The 21177-nt window shown below is 49.3% G+C and overlaps 1 protein-coding gene across 3 annotated transcripts in view; it reads left to right on the forward strand.

Annotated features, from left to right (window-relative positions):
* The window catches only part of Slc13a3 (solute carrier family 13 member 3), a 46329-nt gene extending 26302 nt beyond the window's left edge, over positions 1 to 20027 (forward strand). For all 3 annotated transcript variants that reach the window (XM_035446537.1, XM_035446536.1, XM_035446535.1), the window contains 4 exons: positions 2787 to 2899; positions 14193 to 14354; positions 16625 to 16762; positions 18427 to 20027. In XM_035446537.1, coding sequence (XP_035302428.1) covers positions 2787 to 2899; positions 14193 to 14354; positions 16625 to 16762; positions 18427 to 18603 — 590 coding nt within the window. In that variant the 3' untranslated portion in view covers positions 18604 to 20027. The remainder of the gene's footprint in view (positions 1 to 2786; positions 2900 to 14192; positions 14355 to 16624; positions 16763 to 18426) is intronic.
* Positions 20028 to 21177: the final 1150 nt, after the last annotated feature.

Genomic DNA, 21177 nt, shown 5'->3' on the forward strand with positions numbered 1-21177 from the left:
TCTGTCAGGGTGTTTTATCACAGCAACAGAAGGAAACTAGATTGCTTTGTCCCAGTTTGAGGGGAAACAGTTGACAGAGAAGGCATGACGGCAGGATCTGCAGGCGGCTGGTCACATCGAATCCACCGTCAGGGGGCAGAGAAGGATGAAGATGGCACTCAGCTCTCTTTCTCCTTTAGATTCACTCACAAACTGCATCCCATGGGATGGCACTGCCCACATTTGGGGCGGGTCTTATATGGGATGGAGCTGCCACATGCAGGGTGGATATTCCTCTTTAGTTAAACCTCTCTCGAAACAGCCTCATAGACATACCCAAAGGTGTGTTGCCATGGGATTCTAAAACCAGTCGAGCTGGACCTCCAGCCCTGGGCACATCAAGCTCTGTACACACATCTGACAATTCCACTTTTGGTGGGGGGAGATGTCTCTCTGTTTTCACTGCTTGTCGCCATACACAAAGACTGAACTTATTTCCATATGATTTTCTGAGAAGCAAAGAATCCATATTTCCGCATGAAATCTTCCTAGTTTTAGATATTGCCAAATAATTCAAAGTGCAAAGCCAACACTTGGGGTCATAACAGTAGCATGAAGTCTCTTAGTGTGATCAATCAGGTCCTTGGAGTCACCGTGTCCCCTCTGCAGAGGGCTGTCAGTTTGGAGTTTTTGAAATTAGTGTGTGGACCTTCCCTTCATGAGACTCATTGGCACTTATGTGTCTCTCTTTAATAGTCAGTCAGTATTGGCCTAGGCCTCAGCAGCTGGGCACTGTGCTGTGGTTGATAGGCAGATGATGGTGGTTATGTTGATGATGAGGGTAATGATGTTGGTGCTGATGGTGATGATATTGATGATGATGATGGTGATGGCAATGGTGATGTTGGTGATGATGGTGATGGCAATGATGATGTTTGTGATGATGGTGATGGCAATGGTGATGTTGGTGATGATGGTGATGGCAATGGTGATGTTGGTGATGATGGTGATGGCAATGGTGATGTTGGTGAGATGGTGATGGCAATGATGATGTTGATGATGATGGTGATGGCAATGGTGATGTTGATGATGATGGTGATGGCAATGGTGATGTTGGTGATGATGGTGATGGCAATGGTGATGTTGGTGAGATGGTGATGGCAATGGTGATGTTGATGATGATGGTGATGGCAATGATGGTGATGGTGATGATGGTGATGGCCATGATGATGTTTGTGATGATGGAGATGGCAATGGTGATGTTGGTGATGATGGTGATGGCAATGGTGATGGCAATGATGATGATGGTGATGCAATGGTGATGTTGATGATGGTGATGATGATAGCAATGATGGTGCTGATGGTGAGGACCAGGGTAATGATGATGGCAAGGATGGCTCTTATTTCTTCCCTGCTCAACCAACTCTTCCTCCAGATGTCTGCCTGGCTTGCTCAACTACATCATTCAGAGTTCTGCCCAAATACCACTTCCCCAGAGAGGCCTTCCCTGAATATGACATCCACAAACACCTCCTTCCCATCTCTCTCTGTTCTATGACTTATTTGATCATTCCTTTTTATTTATTTATTTATCTTGTGGTTTTACGAGACAGGGTTTCTCTGTGTAGCTTTAAAGCCTCTCCTGGAACTTGCTCTGTGGACCAGGCCGGCCTTGAACTCATGGAGATTCTCCTGCCTCTGCCTCCCAAGTGCTAGGATTAAAGGTGTGCACCACCAAAGCCCAACCTTATTTGATTATTCCTTATAACACATGATATTTTTCATCTTTGATGAAATTATCTGTCTTCCCTGGGGCATGTCTGTTCTCCAAGGAAAGAGTTTGTCTTCATACACTTTCTGTGTCTGTGGTATCAAGAAGAGCATTAAGTACATGGTGGACACATGGGATGTGTTGGTCAGGGTGCGCTATGGGCTGAGTCCCTCACACTCCTAAGTCCTTGAAGGAAGCATTGCCATCCCATCTTGCAGATGAGGAAATCAAGGCTTAAAGAGGTGGAGTCACTGGTCCAAGGCACCCAGATTATGAAGGGGATGTTAACTTGATGTCCCAAGTCTGGCTGTTACCTGCTTTTCCTTCAATTGCAGTTTCCTCCCAATTCCAGGTCAGGCCTGTCTCCCTCCAACCCCAGGGCCAGCTGTTGCTGCCCACATGCCCCACCTTAGCCACTGCTGTCCAGTGCCACTTTCCAGGAAATGGTAGCCACCTCACAGTGCCATTGGCTCAAGGACTGCGGTTTATTTTTCTCAATTTCCTTCCTCCTTTTACCCTTTGTTTTTGAGAAAGGGCATTCTAAACCAAAAGGCCAGATCCAGCTCTCCTGGGTCCACAGTCCCCACAGACCCTGGGCTTGTAGCACCCGTGCCTCCTGGGCTGCAGTATGGGACACAGAAAGCCGCACAGAGACCCTGTCTTCTTGGAGAATGGGTATTCAAAACCAAGAGCCAAACCACTTCTCCGGGTTCACAGTCCCCACATTCAAACCCAGAGAAAAGCCTTTTCTCTTGTAAATGAGGACAAAAATAGCTCTGAGCCAGAGAGGCTGGTGAGACATTTAAACAGTGTGGAGAGCCTGGGTCGAGAATGTCCTTAACTGTAGCAGCCTTGAAAATGATTTCCATTCTGATTGGAGAGAGGGCTGAGGTTTCTCCCTAAAGCCCCAAAGAGATGTTAGAAGCAGGCTTGACTTCCTGGGGTCCCCGAAAGTCCCCACAAAGGCTCCAGGGCTGCCCATCCCTCCCCACAATCAAACAGCTCTGAGCCGGACTGGGTCCCTTTCTCCACCTAGCTCCCAACTCGGAGACTGAGCCCCTGCTGAGCTGGAAGAAAGCCCAGGAGACGGTGCCCTGGAATATCATCCTTCTTCTGGGAGGTGGCTTCGCCATGGCCAAAGGTTGTGAGGTGAGAGCTGGGGAGACTTGGGGCCAGTGCATTGGAGGAGCGAGGGGAGGAAGGAGGGGACTGCTGGCCAGGGAAGAATGGGGGTTGTGAGGTGAAAGCCTGGAGGAGCTACTGTGGGCACTGGAGGAACAGGGTCTCCGCCAGGAAGGAGGGGCCACTGAGGCAGGGGAGGAGCCGGGGAAGAACAAGGCTGTGGGCTTAGGAGGAATGGGGGCTGTGGAAGGGAAGGGCAAGGACTGCAGCTCAGGAGGCGTGCGTGCTGCAGGCCCAGGATCTGTGGGCAACTGTGGACCCAGGAGAAGAGGTATTCCGAACATGCTGTTGAGTGGGGCTTGCAACTGTGGGCTGGAAGGTGTGACCAGCCTGCAACTGCAGCTCCGGGGAACAAGTGAAGAGGCAGCCAGGGTCTGTCACCCAGGTTAGGACAGTTCTTGACTCTAGCCTGTGGGTCTACCTTCAGGGCCTGGTGGTGGAGAAAGGGAAGTCTGATACAGCCCCTGGGGTCCCTCAATATGCTTGCACCAGGGCTAGCACTAGCACTGGGGTGACACAGAACACATGGGTCACCCCACTTCTGACATATGACCCTAGGGAGACCTCCCTGCAAACCTCTGAGGCAGATGCTGCCGTTACCCCATTCAGTGCAACGAAGTCACAACACAGAAAGATAAAGCAAGTTGCCTAAGGCCACACAGCAGCTGTGGAGTTGGGGATTAAATCCAGGCAGTCTGACTCCAAAGCCTGTGACCTTGATTCTGGTGACATGAATGCCAGATATCAATGGTGACTAATACATGCCATTCTGAATGTCATTCTGTTAAACCCAAATATCGGAGGAGAAAGGCCAATCCTATAAGAGTCACTGGAGCCAACTTTATTTTAGAGGTGAACCACCCCCAGCCTGCTCACCCTAAATCGGGATTTCAGAGAGCAGCCCTCACTGCCTTCTTGAGGTCCCTTTTATCAGGGAGGGGAGCCATACATCCAGGTGGTCATAGGTGTTAACAAGGGATCTTGAAAACTTATTTTTGTAAGGCAAAGGGCAATCATACATCATGGGTTCATGCATTCAGCGCAGGGTGAAAAACATGAAAACATGTTTTGCAGGATTCTTTAGGTTTAAGAAACCGACACTTCTTCCCAGTAAACCACAATGTGTAACAGTGTGGCTCCTTAGCAACAGTGTGACTCCTGTGTGGTTTCTGAATTCCTGAGACTCTGAGCTCAGAGATAGGCTGGGACCTGGGTGGCTGTGAAGCTTGCAGGTGCACTTTCAATCTTGCCTACTTCAGCATCTTGCTCGTTCACCTGCGAGTTCCGCTAAACAAGCCTTGACACTGGCGGTGGAATCAAGGCATCATCTCATTTAATCCTGACCTCTGGCCCTAAGATGGAAGTAAAGTTGCTATCCCCATTTTACAGGTAGGGAAAGTGGGGCAATGGTTACTTAAGCCTCCCGGAAGTCTGCATAGGAGCAGGGGCTGAAATGGAACTCGGTACTGAAGTAGAAGCCTCTTGTGGGCTTGCGAGAACTTGGATGCTGAGCTGAGGTGATTCCCAAGTAGTGACTCATCTTCAGAGACCTCTCCACCCGACCCCCACCCCTTCCAGGCTACTCACTGCTTTTGGCTCAGCCCAGCTCAGCCCAGCCCAGCCCAGCTCAGCCCAGCTCCAGCCTAGCCCCAGCCTAGCCCAGCCCACTCCATTCTGCCAGTCAGGATCTCATGTAACCAAGTCTAGCATCAAAGTTGCTACACAGCCAAGGATGACCTTGAACCTTCCACCTCCTGCCTCCACCTCCCAAATTCTGGGGTTATAGGCATGTGCCAACATGCCTGTCTTATGTAGTACTGGGGATCAAACCCAGGACATCACGCATCTGAGGTATGTCCTCAGCTGCTGTCCCCATTTTAAAGACAGGAGACAAAGACAGAAGAGACCAATTGCTCACCCTGTTTGCTCAGCCAGGGGAGGGCAGCATACAAGGCTCCACCTCCGGCATTCAGACCCATTGCCAGTTAAGAGTGTCTCTGATATAAGGAAGGCTGAAATGCCCTCTTACATGGTGAGGTGGTTTGAAAGAAAATGACCCCCAAAGGGAGTGGCACTCTTAGGAGGTGTGGCCTTGTTGGAGGAGATGTGTCATTGTGAGGGTGGGCTTTGAGGTCTCTTTTGTCAAACTTCACTTAAGGTGAAGTCAGTCGACTTTCTGTTGCTCTCTCAGCTCCAGCACCATGTCTGCCTGCATGCTGCCATGTTCCCCTTTGTTATTATAATGGACTGAGCCTCTGAAACTAAGTGAGCCACCCTCAAATATTCTCTTTATAAGTTGCCTTGGTCATGGTGTCTCTTCACAGCAATAATAAACCCTGATTAAGACAGAAATTGGTACCAGGAGTGGAGTATGACTGTGATAGGGCTGACCGTGTTTTTATTTGTCAGAATTTGGACTTCGGTACTTTGGATTAGGAAAGCAGTGGAATGCTTTAAGAACTGCTTAATGGACCATACTAGTAGGAACATGGGAGATGGAGGTGCTAAGAGTTATTTGAACTGTCTGGGGCTCACTCAAGAGGTTTCAGAGGAGAATGTAGTATGTTGCCTAGAGATATTTCAGTGAAGGAAGTGACTGCATTTTGCCCTCATCTGAAAAGCCTGCCTAAGGCTAAAGTGAAGACTTTTGGATTAATTCCATTGGCAGAAGAAATCTCAAAAAAAGTCTAGTATAGACTTTTGTATGGTTATTAATGGTAACTGTCATGAATTTATGATTTTTAGGGGGGAAAGAGCACCAAAAAGTGGATAGGAGTTAAATTCTTTAATCAAGGAGATAAACAGATTAAGAAATAGAATAAAGGGAGTGGTGAACTCAAGGAAAGATCCCACCCAGCTAAGTTTCCAATTTGGAGAAAGGAATTACAGAAAAATTTTGAGCTGGGTGTGGTGGTGCACACCTTTAATCTCAGCACTTCGAAGACAGAGGCTAGTGGATCTTTGAGTTTGAGGCCTGCCTGGTCTACAGAGCAAGTTCAAGGACAGCCAAGCTTTGGCAGTAAAATAGAAAGCTGGTAAAGATGTAATTAAACAAGGGGGCCATGTTCCAGCCCCAGCAACAGCAGAACTTGGCAACTTTGGCCACATGGTCCTGGCTTTGGAGTTGAAGCAACGAGTTATAGAAGTTGCCTCTGCGCTTAAGGACAGCCACTGAAGCCAGGCTTGTGTCAGGGATGTCCCTGAATGGAGGCCTAATAGAGAGGCCATTGTGTGAAGCTGTGAGGTTGAAGTCTGGATGGCCTTGGAGACCCCAAGATATTGGAGATGCCAGAGTCATGGGGTACCTGCTGAGGAGAGCTGCTAATGGAGTGGAACCAGCCCAAGAGAAAGAAGTGTGTTGCAGTCAACAAAGCTGAAAGGAGCTGGAGATCTGAAGAGCGTGTTGACATCAGACATGGAGATACAGAGTTTGGAGTTTGCCCAGCTTGTTTTCCATCTTTCTTTGGCCCGGTTTTTCGTCACTCTGCTCCCTTCCCTGCGTTTTGGAGTGGTAATGTATATCCTGTGCCATTATATGTTGGAAGTATGTGATCTGCTTTCTGATTTTGGCTTTTACAAGTGATTACACTTAACAGATTGTCATGAGTCTCAGAAGAGACTTTGGACTTTGAAACAAGTTTGAGACTGTTATAGACTATGGGGACTTTTGAAATTGGACTGACTACAGCTTTACATTATGATATGGCTACAAGCATTTGGGGCCAGGGAGTGGAATGTGGTGGTTTGAAAGAAAATGGCCCGCAAAGGGAGTGGTATTATTAAGAGGTGTGGCCTTGTGGGAGGAAGTGTGTCACTGTCAGGGTGAGCTTTGAGGTCTCTTTTTCTCAAGCTTCCCTCAGTGTGACAGTCAGTTGACTTCCTGTTACCTACAAGATGTAGGAGTCTCAGCTCCAGCACCACGTCTGCCTGCACGATGCCATGCTCTCCTTCATGATGATAATGGACAGAACCTCTGGACTGTAAGCGAGGCACCCTCAGTTAAATGTTTTCTATATGAGTTGCTGTGGTCATGGTGTCTCTTCACAGCCACAGTAAACTCTAACTGAGACACGTGGTATATCTGGGAAGGTTTCCTGGAGGAAGCAGCATGTTGTCCAGGTTTGGAGGGTCAGGCCTTGTGGTAGGACCAGACTGTCTCTATTAGAATCACAGATTTTTCTTGTGAAGGACCTTGGTTAAGTTGTTAAATTTTCTGGGTCTCAGTTTCATTATCTATAAAATGGGAATGACAGGACAGCCACCTGCTAGAGTTGTCACGTAGTGTTATAAAACACAGTGGTGCTTTGGACATAACCTAATGTGGTTGGCTATTTGGATTGGACATTAGAGAAAGGGCCAGTGGAGGCAATGGGGAGGCTCAGGCTGCACAATTGAGTGGCTAAGTTGCCTTTTGTTAAGTAACTGGGCACAGTCTGCCCCTGGGACTGGGGTTGCTGGAGATCCTGTACCCCAGAGGCTTCCCAAGCCGGGGAATTGGTAGAGGGGCACTGCCCCTGGGGCTGGGATGCAGGCCATAGTGCATGCTGGGAGGCCAATACTGGGCAACCAGCCAAGGTTTCCATTCAGTGAGGCCTTTGTCTACCAGATGCCCCTCACCCCAGCCTCTGTCCCCAGGCAGCATAATCTGGCCCAGGAACCACCAGGCTGCTTGTGATACCTCTTGGCTTCTGGACCCTGCCCAGGGCCTTCACCAGGCAGTAATCGAGTCAGCCAAGGCTTGGGGGTCCCTGGCTGGAGCATAGGTGGGCCTGGACATATGGATTCCCCAGAAGCCATAACAGTACTTCCTCAGGCCTACTATAGAGCGCACACTAGACACCTCGTATACTTCCACACAGTCTAAAGGCTTCCCTGGGGCTATGTGTGGGGCCAGACACAGCCAGCCCCTGCCTCTCTCCGTCTCTCCCTGCTGCTGTACCCACCTCCTTCTTCCTTCCCCCTGCAGCCCACTGGCCTCTTGCTCTTCCTCAGCCCTGCCAGACTCATTTCCACCCCAGACTTTCTCTAATAAACTTTCATTGGCATCTTAACATCATGACTCCTCAGAGACTAGGGCCATGTTCTCTAACCCTACTCCCTGACCCTGTCCCTCCCTCTCTTAGCACCTAGTCACTCCCACATAACCCTGTTTGCCTCTTGGTGCCCTCTCCCTCATGAAAATGTGAAGCTACCTGCCCCCATCACTGGTCTAGACACCCAGGAGTGGTCTGACCCTTAATGGTGCTTGTCTTAGCCATTGCCTCAGGACAGTGACAAACTACCTGGCAAAGGTGACTTAAGGAAGGAAGAATTTACTTTGCCTTGAAGTTTGAGGGTGTAGTCTATTGAAGAAGATATGAAATCCATGAGGTTAGGATATCTTTTAATAGATAAATGCCAGCCAACAGCAAGCCAGAGTGTGCCAAAAGCAGCAAGCCAGAGAACCAAAAGAGCGCAACCATGCGCCTTGTCTGTCCCTTTAAAGCCTTTCCCCGTCACCCTGACATCACCTTGACCTTGCCCTGATGGGCGTGGTCGGGCACACCTATAGCCACCTCTTAGGAGGTGTGGTTATAGTGTCTCCCTACAGTAATCCATGATGGCAGGGTGGGCATGGTAGCAGAAGCATGAGGCAGCTGGTCCCACTGTGTCCACAGTCAACAAGCAGAGAGATGAAGATATGAAGGTATTTGGCTCACTTTCCTTCTATTCAGTCAGGATCCCAGCCCATGGGATGGGTCTTCTCAGTGAAATCTTTCTGGAACTATTCTCACAGACACTCCCAGAGGTAGTTTTCCATGATGATTTCAGTCCAGTTGAGTTGACTTGAAGGTTAGCCATCCCAGTGCCCAGAAGGCCCATGTGAGCCAGGGACTAGTTTGATCCTGCTAACACCCCAGTGAGGTTTTGGGAAGAGAGTGGATCCCTGCCATTGCCATAAGCACACACAACCTCGCAGCTGCCATAGCTGCTGGCAGGTTGAGCATCTTGTGTCTGGCCTTCCTCTCGTCCCTTCATCCGTGTAAATCATGTAAATCACTTTTTTTTTTTTTTTTTTGGTTTTTTGAGACAGGATTTCTCTGTGGCTTTGGATGCTGTCCTGGAACTAGCTCCTGTAGACCAGGCTGGTCTCGAACTCACAGAGATCTGCCTGCCTCTGCCTCCTGAGTGCTTGGATTAAAGGTGTGTGCCACCACCGCCTGGTGTAAATCACATCTTAAGTACAAGCCCCAGCTCTGAGAGCTTGAGGTTAAGTTGGAGGCAGGGAGTCCTGCAGGCAGACAGAGACGTGCACTCCTCCATTAGCCACTTTCTGCTGGAAATCGGAGTTGGTTCTTATAGGTAACTGTTAGCCCTGGCAATGGGGGTGCAAGCCTAACAGCATAGCTAAGGTTCCGAGTCTAGGCTCAGAATATGTCTTTTAGTTCCATCCTAGTCAGGGTTTCTATTGCTGTGACGAAACAGCATGACCAAAACAACCTGGGGAGGAAAGGGTTTATTTCAGTTTACACTTCCAGGAAACAGGCAATCACCACAGGAATTCAGGACAGGAACTCCACCAGGGCAGGAACCTGGAGGCAGGAGCTGGTGTAGCGGCCATGGAGAAGTACTGCTTACTGGCTGCTCCCCCGGCCTGCTCAGCCTGCTTTCTTACAGGATCTAGGACCACCTGCCCAGGGACAGCACCGCCCACCATGGGCTAGACCTTCCCCCATTGATCTCTAATTAAGAAAATCACAGCATTGAGGCTGAGGTTCCTTCCTTTCAGATAATTCTAGCATGTATCAAGTTGACATAAGTCACCCAGCGCAAGCTCCTTGTGCCTCAGTTTTTTCAACCATGAAATGGGGATGATTGTTCATTCTACTTCATGCATGATCATGGAAATTAAATTAATATTAGCTTGTGCTCACATACAGGGATGGCCGGTTTTCCATGCATCCATTTAACCCTCACAGTCACTTAAAGAAATGGAGGAACAGAGATGTTTGGTAACTTATCTAAGGTCACAGAGCTCTAAAGTTCTGCAATGGTTAAACACTCACACATACACAGCAGCCTTCTGTTTACTCAAACTTGTTTTGTCTCTCCTAAGAATTAGTTCACTGAGCTGAGTCTACTGTGTTTTATAAGGCCTTTAGAGAGATTTCCCAGGGCCCCAGTGTCACATTCTTGGGTCCTTGATTAATTAGGTCCATTTTCCTTGCCACTTAAAGAATTAAAAGGCAGGGAAAGAACTGAGCACAACAGATAGCAGCAGGGAAAATCTCAAGACACAGATGACAGAAGCAGGCAGAATCAGCCCAAGGAAACATGCACACAGGCAAGCGCGCACCCACTCACTCACAGAGAGAGACAGAGACAGAGAGACACAGAGAGAAACCCCTGCAGGGCAAGAACATAGCAGGGACTTGGGAGGCTAAAATCGAGCCTTTCCATTAGGGTGAGCCCGCCCCCCCCCCCAGACAGGTTTCTCTGTAGCTTTGGAGCCTGCCCTGGAACTCGCTCTGTAGACCAGACTGGACTCGAACTCAGATACCCACTTGCCTCTGCCTCCCAAGTGCTGGGATTAAAGGTGTGCACCCCCCCCCATTGAGGTTTGGTCTGTTTGAACTTAGACAGGGAATCCGGCTGGTCTGGCCTTAAACTTGTCCAACTGCTCCATAGGCAAGGGAAGGGTACTATCAGGAGGAAAAGCCCACCAGACCTTAGCTTTAAGCTGTGGGGCTTTTGTCTCAGGTCAGGAGGGTGAGGAAGAAGTCAGGGAGCTTGCCACCCTTGTTATCTATCTGTGGCCCTCTTCCTGTCTCTGTCCAGCTCTTAGTCCCTCGCCGGGAAACTTTGGATTTTGAACACTGGACTTGAGCCTTCCTCAAGAAACATGGCCACACTGTGTAATGAGGAGAGCAAGGAGAGGAGATCTAGCTGACAAAAACAGGGATGAGAGACACCATCCTGGTAGCTCAGTCTCCCTCCATCCACATCTGAAAGTGGCCTTGGGTCTGCTGGTCACCTTTGGTTCTCTTCCCAAAGGTAACAGTAGGACAGGCACTGAGTCAGTCAGTTCTTGAGTTCCCCCACGGGCATCAGGTGACTGCTAACGAGACAGCTGGCCTCATAGCCCTCACGGTACCCAGATACTTTACTAAGTATTTTAAATCAACTACTTTGCTCCCTTGTGACCTTTGGTTTACAGATAAGGAAACTGAGGCACCGGGAAGGGAGTTACCCAAAAGGACACATCAGGGAGGGACTAGCTGGGAAGCACACTCAAACCAGCTAAGCACCTCCCCTTAGCTCTACCCAAGCTGCTTCTGGCTGCTGTGGGTCTCCCTGGGAATTCTGGGGTCTGTTTCCAAGGAAACCAAGCCCAAGGTTCCTCGGGGAATTGAAAGGGGCTGGGGGAAATCCCCTTAGTGTCCCCAACCAAACTGTAGGGAACTTAGAGGAGGAAGATTCCCTCCATTGAAGATCCCAAGTGCAGGCATTGGAATGCTGGCCAGAGGCCTCACTCAGAGGCCAGCCACAGGAAGCTCTTGATTGGCGACTCGCCTGGTCATTAACAGTCTATCTCAGCAGTGCCTCTCTGTTTAATTGTGCATTTTGTGCCAGGCCATGGCTTGAGGGCACCAGCTGCCCTGCGCTAACTGTAGTGGGAGGCATGGCCCAGCTTCTCACGGAACTCTGCAGGTTGCAGAAAATGCCTAAACTCTACAAGGACTTTCCCAGAGTGAAATATGTCTAAGCTGTCATTAGTTTTTGTTTTGATTTTGGTTCTTTGGTTTTGGTTTGTTTAGACAGAGACCTGTGCGGCCCTGGGTGGCTTGAAACTTGCTATGTAGCCAAGGCTGGCCTTGAACTTGATCATCCTGTTTCTATTTCCCAAGTGCTTGCATAAAAGTATGAGCCACCACACATAGCTTCTTAAGCTCTTGTTACTCAGGCCCTGAAAATAACTTCTAAGGTAGATCCGAGAAGAGCGAATGTGTTGTTCTGTCTAGACAACTCTGACCCAGAATCCACGGAGAAATGTCAGCTTCTGAAGCCAGATATGGTGACCCAGGCATGCAATTCCATTTACTCAGGAGACTAAGGTAGGGAAATCAAAAGTCAAAGGCTAGCCTGGGCTACAGAGTGAGTTCAAAGCCAGCCTGGGCAACTTAGTCCCAAAGTATAAAAGGAAAGTCTGGCCTTGAGATAGAACTCAGTGGTATAGCACTTGGGTTCTGTGTCTGGTATTGCAAAAGTAAATAAATTAATAATGAATATAACTTCAGACTGAGCAGTGACTGTTTCACTCAACACAGAGCAGCCATCAAGCACCTCTCATGGATGATGTGCCCTGGCCCTGAGGGTGCCAGGTTGTTATTGGGCACTGGTTGGCAAGCATTTAATTCTCAGTGTTTGGGCCCATATCAGTTCTGCCTTGGATTGTCCCTAAACCTAAACTGTTAACTTTCTCAGGAAAAGCCCTAAGGTAGGGGTGGGGTCCCTACTGGCTGCACGCTTACCCACACCTTGCTGAATGGCTCCACCAGGGGGCTGCAAGGAACTCAAAGGACCATCAGCTTTGAGGTCTTAAAGAGGCTGGCCTGGACAGGTGTCTTTGATAGATATGATGGTGGCAGAGAGTATGTGATACACTGTTAACCAAGCTAGTTCCTGGAGAGGTCAGTAGAGAGGGTACCCTGACATTTGTGTGGTGTTGGTTAGAGAGAGAAGTCCAGGGGGTGGGGGGCTTCCTGCCCTTCCATGCCCCAGAAACCATGGTTCACTTTGGACATTGCACTTCCTTTGTTTCGTTTTGCTTTGATTTATGCTGTTCGTTTGCTTTGAGACAGTACCAAGCCGGTCTGGTACTCTCTATGTTGCCAAGGGATCTTGCTGCCTCTGCCTTCCAAGTACTGACATTATAGGCACACCTAGGTGGGCATTGCTCTTAATTAAGAGTTAAGTGACAGACAGTTCCTCCAGAGGAAGATGGAGATGACAGGGAAATTTCTAGAAGTTCATACAGATTCAGGTAGGTATCTCAGTCACTGCTATGGGGCCATGGGCAAGTCAAAATAATTTTTCCTCTTCAGCAAAATAGGGACAGGATGGTAGGCAGGAGCCAGCAGGTGCCCAGCCTTGACAATGATGCTTAGGATGGTGACTAATGATACCATGTTAATGTTGGTTTCTATGTTATTGTTGTTGTAATAAAAATCCTTAGGGCTGCTCAGAAGTCTATCATTAATCACACTGTTTGATATATCAGATACATGCTGTCTCTGTTTCCATTCTTGTTGATGTGATAAAAAATACCCTGACAAAAGCAATTTAGGGGAGAATGGGTTTATTTCTACTCCCAATCCCAAATTATGGTCCATCACAGTAGAAAAATCAAAGCAGGGACTTAAGGAAAGCGGGTTACATTTTGCCTGTAGTCAGAAGACAGCAATGAATACATGCACACTTGTGCCCAGCTTGCTTTCCCTACTCTTACAAAGTCCAGGACCCAAGCCAAGAGAATGATGTTGCCCAAAGTGGACTGTTTCTCCCCACATCGATGACATCATTAAAACAGTCCCCTACACACTTGCCCCAGGACAGCCTGATCTAGACAATCCCTAGTGAGACTTTCTTCCCAGGTGGCTCTAGAGCAGTGAGTCTCAACCTTGGGAGTTGAACAACCCTCTCACAGGGGTCACCAAAGATCATGCTAATGTCAAAAAAGCTTATTTACATTATGATTAATAACAGTAGCAAGATTGCAGTTATGAAGTAGCAACAAAATAATTTTATGGTTGGGGATGACCACAACATGAGGAACTGTATTAAAGGGTCTCAGCTTTAGGAAGGCTGAGAAACATTGTTCTGGAGTGTGTCAAGTTGGCAAAACTAACCATTACATATGTTCCATATTATGAATAGTATATGGAATAGAATTAATTTTTTACACATTAATGTGCCACCATGTAGTAACAATACTTAGTCTTTTATGGAAGAAATCGAAGGCATTTTAAGTGGTGATCATCCTTGGAGAAATGAAACCTGGCTGTAAGCATCTGTCTGGTTCCCTCTCCCATTCAAACTGAAACTTTGGATGCTGAACCCAAATAGAAACAGAGACTCTGCTTTCTAACCAAATAGATCGTGGAGTCTCAGGGGTCTGGGCTATAGCCTGTAAAACATGTATTGGAGGAGTTTGCATTAGTGGCTGCCTGTGCATTAGTGGTGCTGGGTGGACTGAGACCGAAGGCATGTCTGCCCACAGGAGTCGGGGCTGTCAGCATGGATCGGTGGGCAGCTGCACCCTCTGGAACGCGTGCCCCCGGTGTTGGCCGTTCTGCTCATCACTGTGGTCATCGCCTTCTTCACAGAGTTTGCCAGCAACACAGCCACCATCATCATCTTCCTGCCTGTCCTAGCAGAGCTGGTGAGGATCTCCTTGGGACAGGGTGAAGGGGCACCCCGGCTCAACTCCCAACTCAGCGCCCTCTGCTACAGTGTTCCCTTAGGCAGCCCCAGCTGCCCTGCTTGCCTCTAGAACTCACGGGAGAGTCTGAACTACAGAGCTAGTTCGTAAATGACAGGGTTATCTTCCTTAAAGGAACACCTAAGCGGGTAATTTTCAAAGTGCAGCAAGTTTCTTTATGGGAGAAGTAACCCGTGAGGACATGCTATGTTTCTTAGGAAGGGAAAGATTGACAAATTTGGGTCACATGGAAGCTCTTGAGTTGCCAGACCAGCACAGCAGAAAGCCCAACCACAGTACAGTTGCCTCCTGTTTTAGACCAATAATTTTCTGCAATGAGAGTTGCCCTGCACATTGTGGGGTATCAGAGCATTCTGCATTTTCCACTCACCAGAGGCCAGCAGCACCCCATAACAGAGGCAATCTGAAATGTCACCAGACATTGCCAACAGTCTCCTGGAGGACAAGTCCCATCCTCTTGAGACCTCTGTTCTAAAAGTCACCAGTCTCAGATGGATTGGGCTGGGGGGTGGGGGGCAGTCAGAACCCTCCTTTGCTAGGCAAGAGGCAGCAAACTTTCTATCTTTGAGCTCTCGCCTCACCCCAGCCACTCCCAGGGCACAGAAAGATGCAGATGGCCCTGCAATCTATTATGGATTCAGCAAAATCCTGAGGAAACCAGGCAAAATGAAAGCAAAGCAGGAGAAAGGGTGGCCAAATCCAGTCAGGACCAGCTAAGGGCACAAGCTGCCAGTGTGTAGATTTCATACTAGGACTTAAAAGCCAGATCTGGTGATGCACACCTTTAATCCCAGCACTTGGAAGGCAGAGGCAGGCAGATCTCTGTAAATACAAGGCCAGCCTGGTCTACATAGCAAGCTACAGGACAGCCAGGGCTACATAGAGAAACTCCATCTCAAAATAAATTAAATAAATAAATAAATAAATAGAGGGGGGAGGGGTTCTCGGAAAATCACTATTTAGTTTTATATTTAAATGCTGAAGAAAAGCAAGCAATAGGGCATCAACCCAAAGCAGACAAAGCAAAACAGTGAGGTATCCACCTTAAGAGGTGGTTTGGCTTCATCTCCTTATCTCTGTTTATGTTTCCATTTTTAATGGAGTTGACACTGTATCAGCCACAGACTTATGTGTGTTCTTTTTTCAACCCCTGAAACAGATTCCACTGTAAATGCGTAGACTGTTTAAGCACTGTCCTAATGGACATACAGACAGACAGTTTCAGAAAGTGATTACGAGCAGCGCTGGTCCTCCCTTGTGTGCACAGGCCACTTACATCAAGACAAGGCTCACCTGGGATTTCCTAGGTGAAAGAGCATGGGTACTGGAAACTGTGCAAGATGAGAGCGAATTGCCCTCCTCAGGAGCATCTGGGAGTCCTCAGGGGCATCCGGGAGTCCTTAGGCCCTTGAGGAGTAGGACTGGGTTAGTCAGACCCTGTTCTAGAGTCTAGGGCACCTGGTAATAGGTGGAAATAGGGATGGTATGAGTTGGTAGGGAGGAGGGGAAGGAGCTCCAAGCCCGCTGAGTCTGTAGCTGGTTGTTTCTAGAAAAGGTACCAACAAAGGACATTCGCTTTTAAATATGGCTTCTCATCAAAATCAAAATATCTACTGACTGGGGAGAGGTAGAGCCTATCAAGAAAATGCCTACACTCTAGGTGGCGTAGGTAGCCTCTAAGACCGGCTCACACTGAACTCTCCATATTAGGAACGAGGCAGTGCTCGCCAGGGGGAAGCCCATTTGGTCTCTCAACTCTAGCCAGGCTCTGACCAAAGGTGCTCCACAGCAGCTTCTACGATCACAGAGCCAAGTCTGCTTATGTGTGCTTTAGTTCTTGGCCTACAGCCCTGAACCAGCTGCATCCTGGGCTCCTGAGAGCATGTGAGAGATGCAGTGGCTTGGGTCCCACTCAGACCTCTGGAACTGTTTGTTACTCTGGAGGAGCTAGGACTACAAGCTCGCTCACATGGGAAGGGGGTTCTAAATAAGTTTCTTTGCCTGCTCCCTGGTAAAATGCAGGGTGGCCCTGTCATTACTGATGGTTTCTCTAAGCCTGGTTGTCGTGTGTTTGTGTCTGGCAGCATTTCTCTGTCTCTGTCTCTCACCTTATGTGTCTCTACTGTTCTCTGCCACTCTGACAATCTCTGTATCTTTGACACTCTCTTTCCAAACGGCCTCAGTCTCTTACTGTGACTTCTTTGGAACAGGCTATCCGGCTTCATGTGCATCCCTTGTACCTGATGATCCCAGGCACAGTCGGCTGCTCCTATGCCTTCATGCTGCCAGTCTCAACGCCCCCCAACTCCATTGCCTTCGCCAGTGGACACCTGCTGGTCAAAGACATGGTAGGTGTGACTTCCCAGCAATGGTCTGGCAAGGGGAGGGGTGAGTGGAGGGCCAGAGGAGCCAGCATTGCCAGGCTATTCCATGGCCCCGGTTGGATCTCCCTCTGCCTTCTCCTCTCCTCTTCTTCACCTCCCCCTCTTCCTCTATTCTCTTCTTCCTCTATACTCCCTTTTCTCTGACTTTTTCTTCCTCCTCTCCCTCTGTCCCTAGCCACCGCTCCATGCAGCTTCAGCTCACACAGCTGAGGTCAGCCTACCGAACCAGACATGAGACCCCAACAGGATAAACGGGGACAGAGTGAGGCTGGGGAATCCAGAACTCTTTCCTTAGTTGGTTTGCCCAGTGTAGTCTGTGTTCCAGCCACTGGGGGGCAGCAGTGAAGGAGAGACAGCCACCTGCTTCCTGGGAAGATACTTTCTGTGGCTGGAGGCCCACTGGAAGACTACTTACTCCTCATGTGTTAAAAATAATGTGAATTTCATAACTGCTAAGTGAAAAATGATACAAGATGCTGGGGATCGGGAGAGAATGATGGGTGGGTAAGATGGCCCTCTGTAAAGGTGACTTACCAGCCTTGCAAGGAGCCATGGCAGGGGTGGAGGGGTGAGGGGCTGTCCAAGCAGAGAGCCCAGCCTGTGCAGATGTCTAAAGTGGGGAAATGGTTTCACTCCATGTCACGAGATACACAGAGCCATGACCTCTGGGTCTGGGTGGGTTTTGAGCGGAATGATGTTATTAGATGCAGAGTCTGGGCTTCCAGGGAACAGGCCTGGAACAATTGAGATGTCTCACTCTGTGAGCCTAGCTGGCCTTAAACTTGCAGCTGTCAAAGCAAAAACAGCTCTTACCTCAGTGAGGAGAAGAGACAGTTTATTCTGGAGCCAAATGTAAGTGAGCATGGCCCAGGAACACAGATGTCAGGGGCCCCAAATGTGTGTTTCAGTGTGCTAACAGCTTTATGAAGTTTCATAGTAGTAGAACAGAGAAAGTCATAAACCAAGACACTGTCTAAATACGTTGGTGGAAACATCAGATAGGGAGAGTATAGAAAATCAGCTGTAATCCCAGCTCTTTGGGAGGCAAAGGCAAGAAGATTAGGAGTTCAAGGCCAACCTCAGCTACAGGGTGAATTTGAGGCCAGCCTAAACTACATGAGACCCTGTCTCAATTCTGTCTCCAGTTTGTGCACTTGTATGTGTGTATGTGAACATCTGTTTTTGTGTGTGCATATGAACATGTGTGTATACCTGTGCTGTTTGTGTCTACATGGTTATTCTGAGTATGGGTAGGGGCATGATGATTAAATGGGACTACTGGGCAAGGCTTGGCTTTCTCTGTCTTAAAGAGGAATTGATAGCCTTGCCGAAGTAGCCTTTGTGATTAATGGGCTTAACCCAAGACCACTCTGTAGCCAGGTGCTTGGTAAGAGACCCTCAGTGGAGGGGTCGCTTGACCTGGGGGCCAGCCTGGGTCCGGGAAAGCATCTACACTTGTGGCTGGCTTCAGTACTGCCAGCTGTGAGCCGAGCCATCTGTGCACTGCCAGCTGTGGGCCGAGTCAGCTGTGGGCTCAGCCAGCTGTGCACTGCCAGCTGTGGACCAAGCCACCGTCTCCCATCTGCTCTGAGGGCGTTGCTGCTCTGCTTACTCTGTCTCCTCTGTAGGTGCGGACTGGCCTCCTGATGAACCTGATGGGTGTCCTGCTGCTCAGCCTGGCCATGAACACCTGGGCACAGACCATCTTCCAGCTGGGTACCTTCCCAGACTGGGCTGTCACCCACTCTGCCAACGCCACCACCCTGCCACCTGCCTTGACCAACAGCACAGTTCAAATCCTCTGAGCCTGATGGGGATTTCCCTTTGGGCTGGGCCTTCCCCAAGGGCAGTTGCTGTCACTTGTTGCTAGGACCTACAAGCTGATCAAGCAATTCTTTTCTGTAATCTGATAGGAGGCAGCAAGCAAGGATGACCTGGGGCTCAAACTCACTGTCTGCGGCACCTTCTCTCTTTCTCAAAGCATTTCAAAGCCAGCTATCTCCTGGATCTGCTGTCTGAGGAGCAGGCTTTTCTCACTGAGCTCATCCTGTGGTTAGGGTGCCAGGTAATCCACTTCAGCCACAAGGAACAAACCTGAAATGGCATTTGTCGTGCACACCTGGGGTTGGGAGCTATCCGTGCTTATGGCTGCCACTGACTTTAGGTTTCTGAAGACATCACCACTCTGCTGGGGGAGGCGTTGTGGCTGCAAAGCTTAGGGCCAGATGTTACAGATGTTCACCGCAGACTGAATTCTGCCTTTTCTGTTATCTGTCTGCCCAGCAGCCAGAGGTTGTCTTCCATTCCCTGAGGCAGAGGGAGGACGCAGGCCTCTGGGAGTTTCTTTGCTGCTTCTCTAGCCCCCCAAGCACACCACAGGGGTTTGAGAAACCCCCCGCTCACCTGTCTACCCAAGATGCTTGGGTTCTCTTTTCTCATCTGATTCCCTTAGGCTATAACTCTAGGTCAAGCCATGCTGGATGGGCCCCCATTATCCGTCTAGGACCCCTCCCATCTGTGGCCCTTGGGAGTGGTCATGGCTGCAGACCACCAGCTGTTTCTTACCCCCACAGCTGGGTTTGGCCTTTCCACTTCCACCCCATATGGTCAATATGTCTAAATTGCAAAGGCTACAGTCTTCAGGGATGAGAGAAAAATGTGAAAGTAGGTGGAAGCCTTGAAGAAAACCATGGCAAAAAAGGAAGTATACTGTAACATATATGTAGACGGATACCCTGCCATATCCTGCCAGCAGAGACTGGAGCCAGGAAGCATACTGTAACATGTATGCAGACGGAGACCCCGCCATATCCTGCCAGCAGAGGCTGGAGCCGGGCAGCAGACAGTTGCTGTCCTTATTCCCAGCTTAAGCTTCTGGTATCCTGTGAATGGCACAGGGTGGGGACAGCGGGTAGCTTGGAACTCTGCTGACACCCGGGGGTGGAGCCCTCACTTCCTTCTGAGGGTGGACATCCTGGGGTTGGACACTTTCTGATAAGGCACAAGTGAGTCAGAGGGCTTTCCCAGTGCTGAGGTGGTGGGGGCCCTGAGCTGGAGGTGACACTACCAGACTGAATCAGCTTCAGCCCTCCGGAAATGGATGGTGGTGTCTCTTAAGGGACGGGGACCACATACTCAGAAGCCCATGGCCTTGTGACCACAGGATTCATGATTTCTGATACTGCTGATCAAAAATGCGCTCAAATAAAGAATGTTGGTCAATACTGGATATGATCATTCTTGACCTTTCAGAATGAAACCCCAGATTGCTGGTCTAGAACTTCTGCAAAACTGGCCTCCGACTTCCCCTCCTGCGCTGTCCCCTGTGCACACTTACACTTCCTCAGCTCTCAGGATGCCGTGGAGTTTATTTTTACGCTTTATTTTTATGTTTTGGTTTTTCGAGGCAGGGTTTCTCTGTGTTGTGCAACAGCGCTGGCTTTCCTGGAACTCACTCTGTAGACCAGCTGTCCTCTAACTCACGGAGATCCACCTGCCTCTGCCTCCTGGAGTTCTGGAATTAAAGACGTGTGCCACCACCACCCAGCATATTTATTTTGTTTATTCCCCTCCTCACCTTGTACAGTAGAAACAGCAAAAGCCATTCTCTGGCTCTGATGTGACTCAGATGTCTGGACCAGGTTCTGGCACACAGCCAGTGTTCAGTAACTGTTTGATCTGTGAACTGACTGCAGGTTTGAACCTGCCCTCCGTGCCTTCTTTACTCCTCACCTTGGTCCAGTCAGCAGGCACGTAGCCTGTGATGCGCTGGCTACATTGGAAAATGTAGCAGGAAGAACAAGAGTGGGGCACTAAACATAGGCTCGATGACAGTCACCGTCTAAATGACCACATGATGAGCTGACTCAGGCTGTGGGCTTCAGGTGGGCTCCTTTGAGGAGGTGGCATTGGGTTGAAGTTTGACACAATGGCCAGACACTCATAGCTCTGTGGGAAGGAGAATACGGGGGCGGTGGGCAGTCTGGAGGAGGATGAACAACATGGGACAATGACCTAATGACCTCAGGTTCTGGGCTATCCACTGGGTCTTGAAAGTTCAACATCTGTCCCTTCCTATGGCAGCTATCCTCATCTCTCCCAGGACTGGTCCCCAGGGTGTCATTGGTCCCCTTTACTGTCTGGCTGTGCATTCTCAACAAAAGAGATCTGAGGCGGGAGGGCGGGGCACTGACAGAGGCCCTCACCGTGGTGGTGTGGGAACGGGGGAGACTGAGTCACAGGAAATACACTAGGGCTCATCTGGAGCCTGCCAGGAGTGCCAGAGCTCAGAAAGGACAAACAAGCCAATGCCAGCTGGGTTTATCATCTGCACCTGCCCAATAACGTCCCCATCACGCCCCACCCCCCAGCAGTGTGGC

This window comes from Cricetulus griseus, chromosome 6 (assembly GCF_003668045.3).
Source record: "Cricetulus griseus strain 17A/GY chromosome 6, alternate assembly CriGri-PICRH-1.0, whole genome shotgun sequence".
NCBI classification, from domain to species: Eukaryota; Metazoa; Chordata; class Mammalia; order Rodentia; family Cricetidae; genus Cricetulus; species Cricetulus griseus.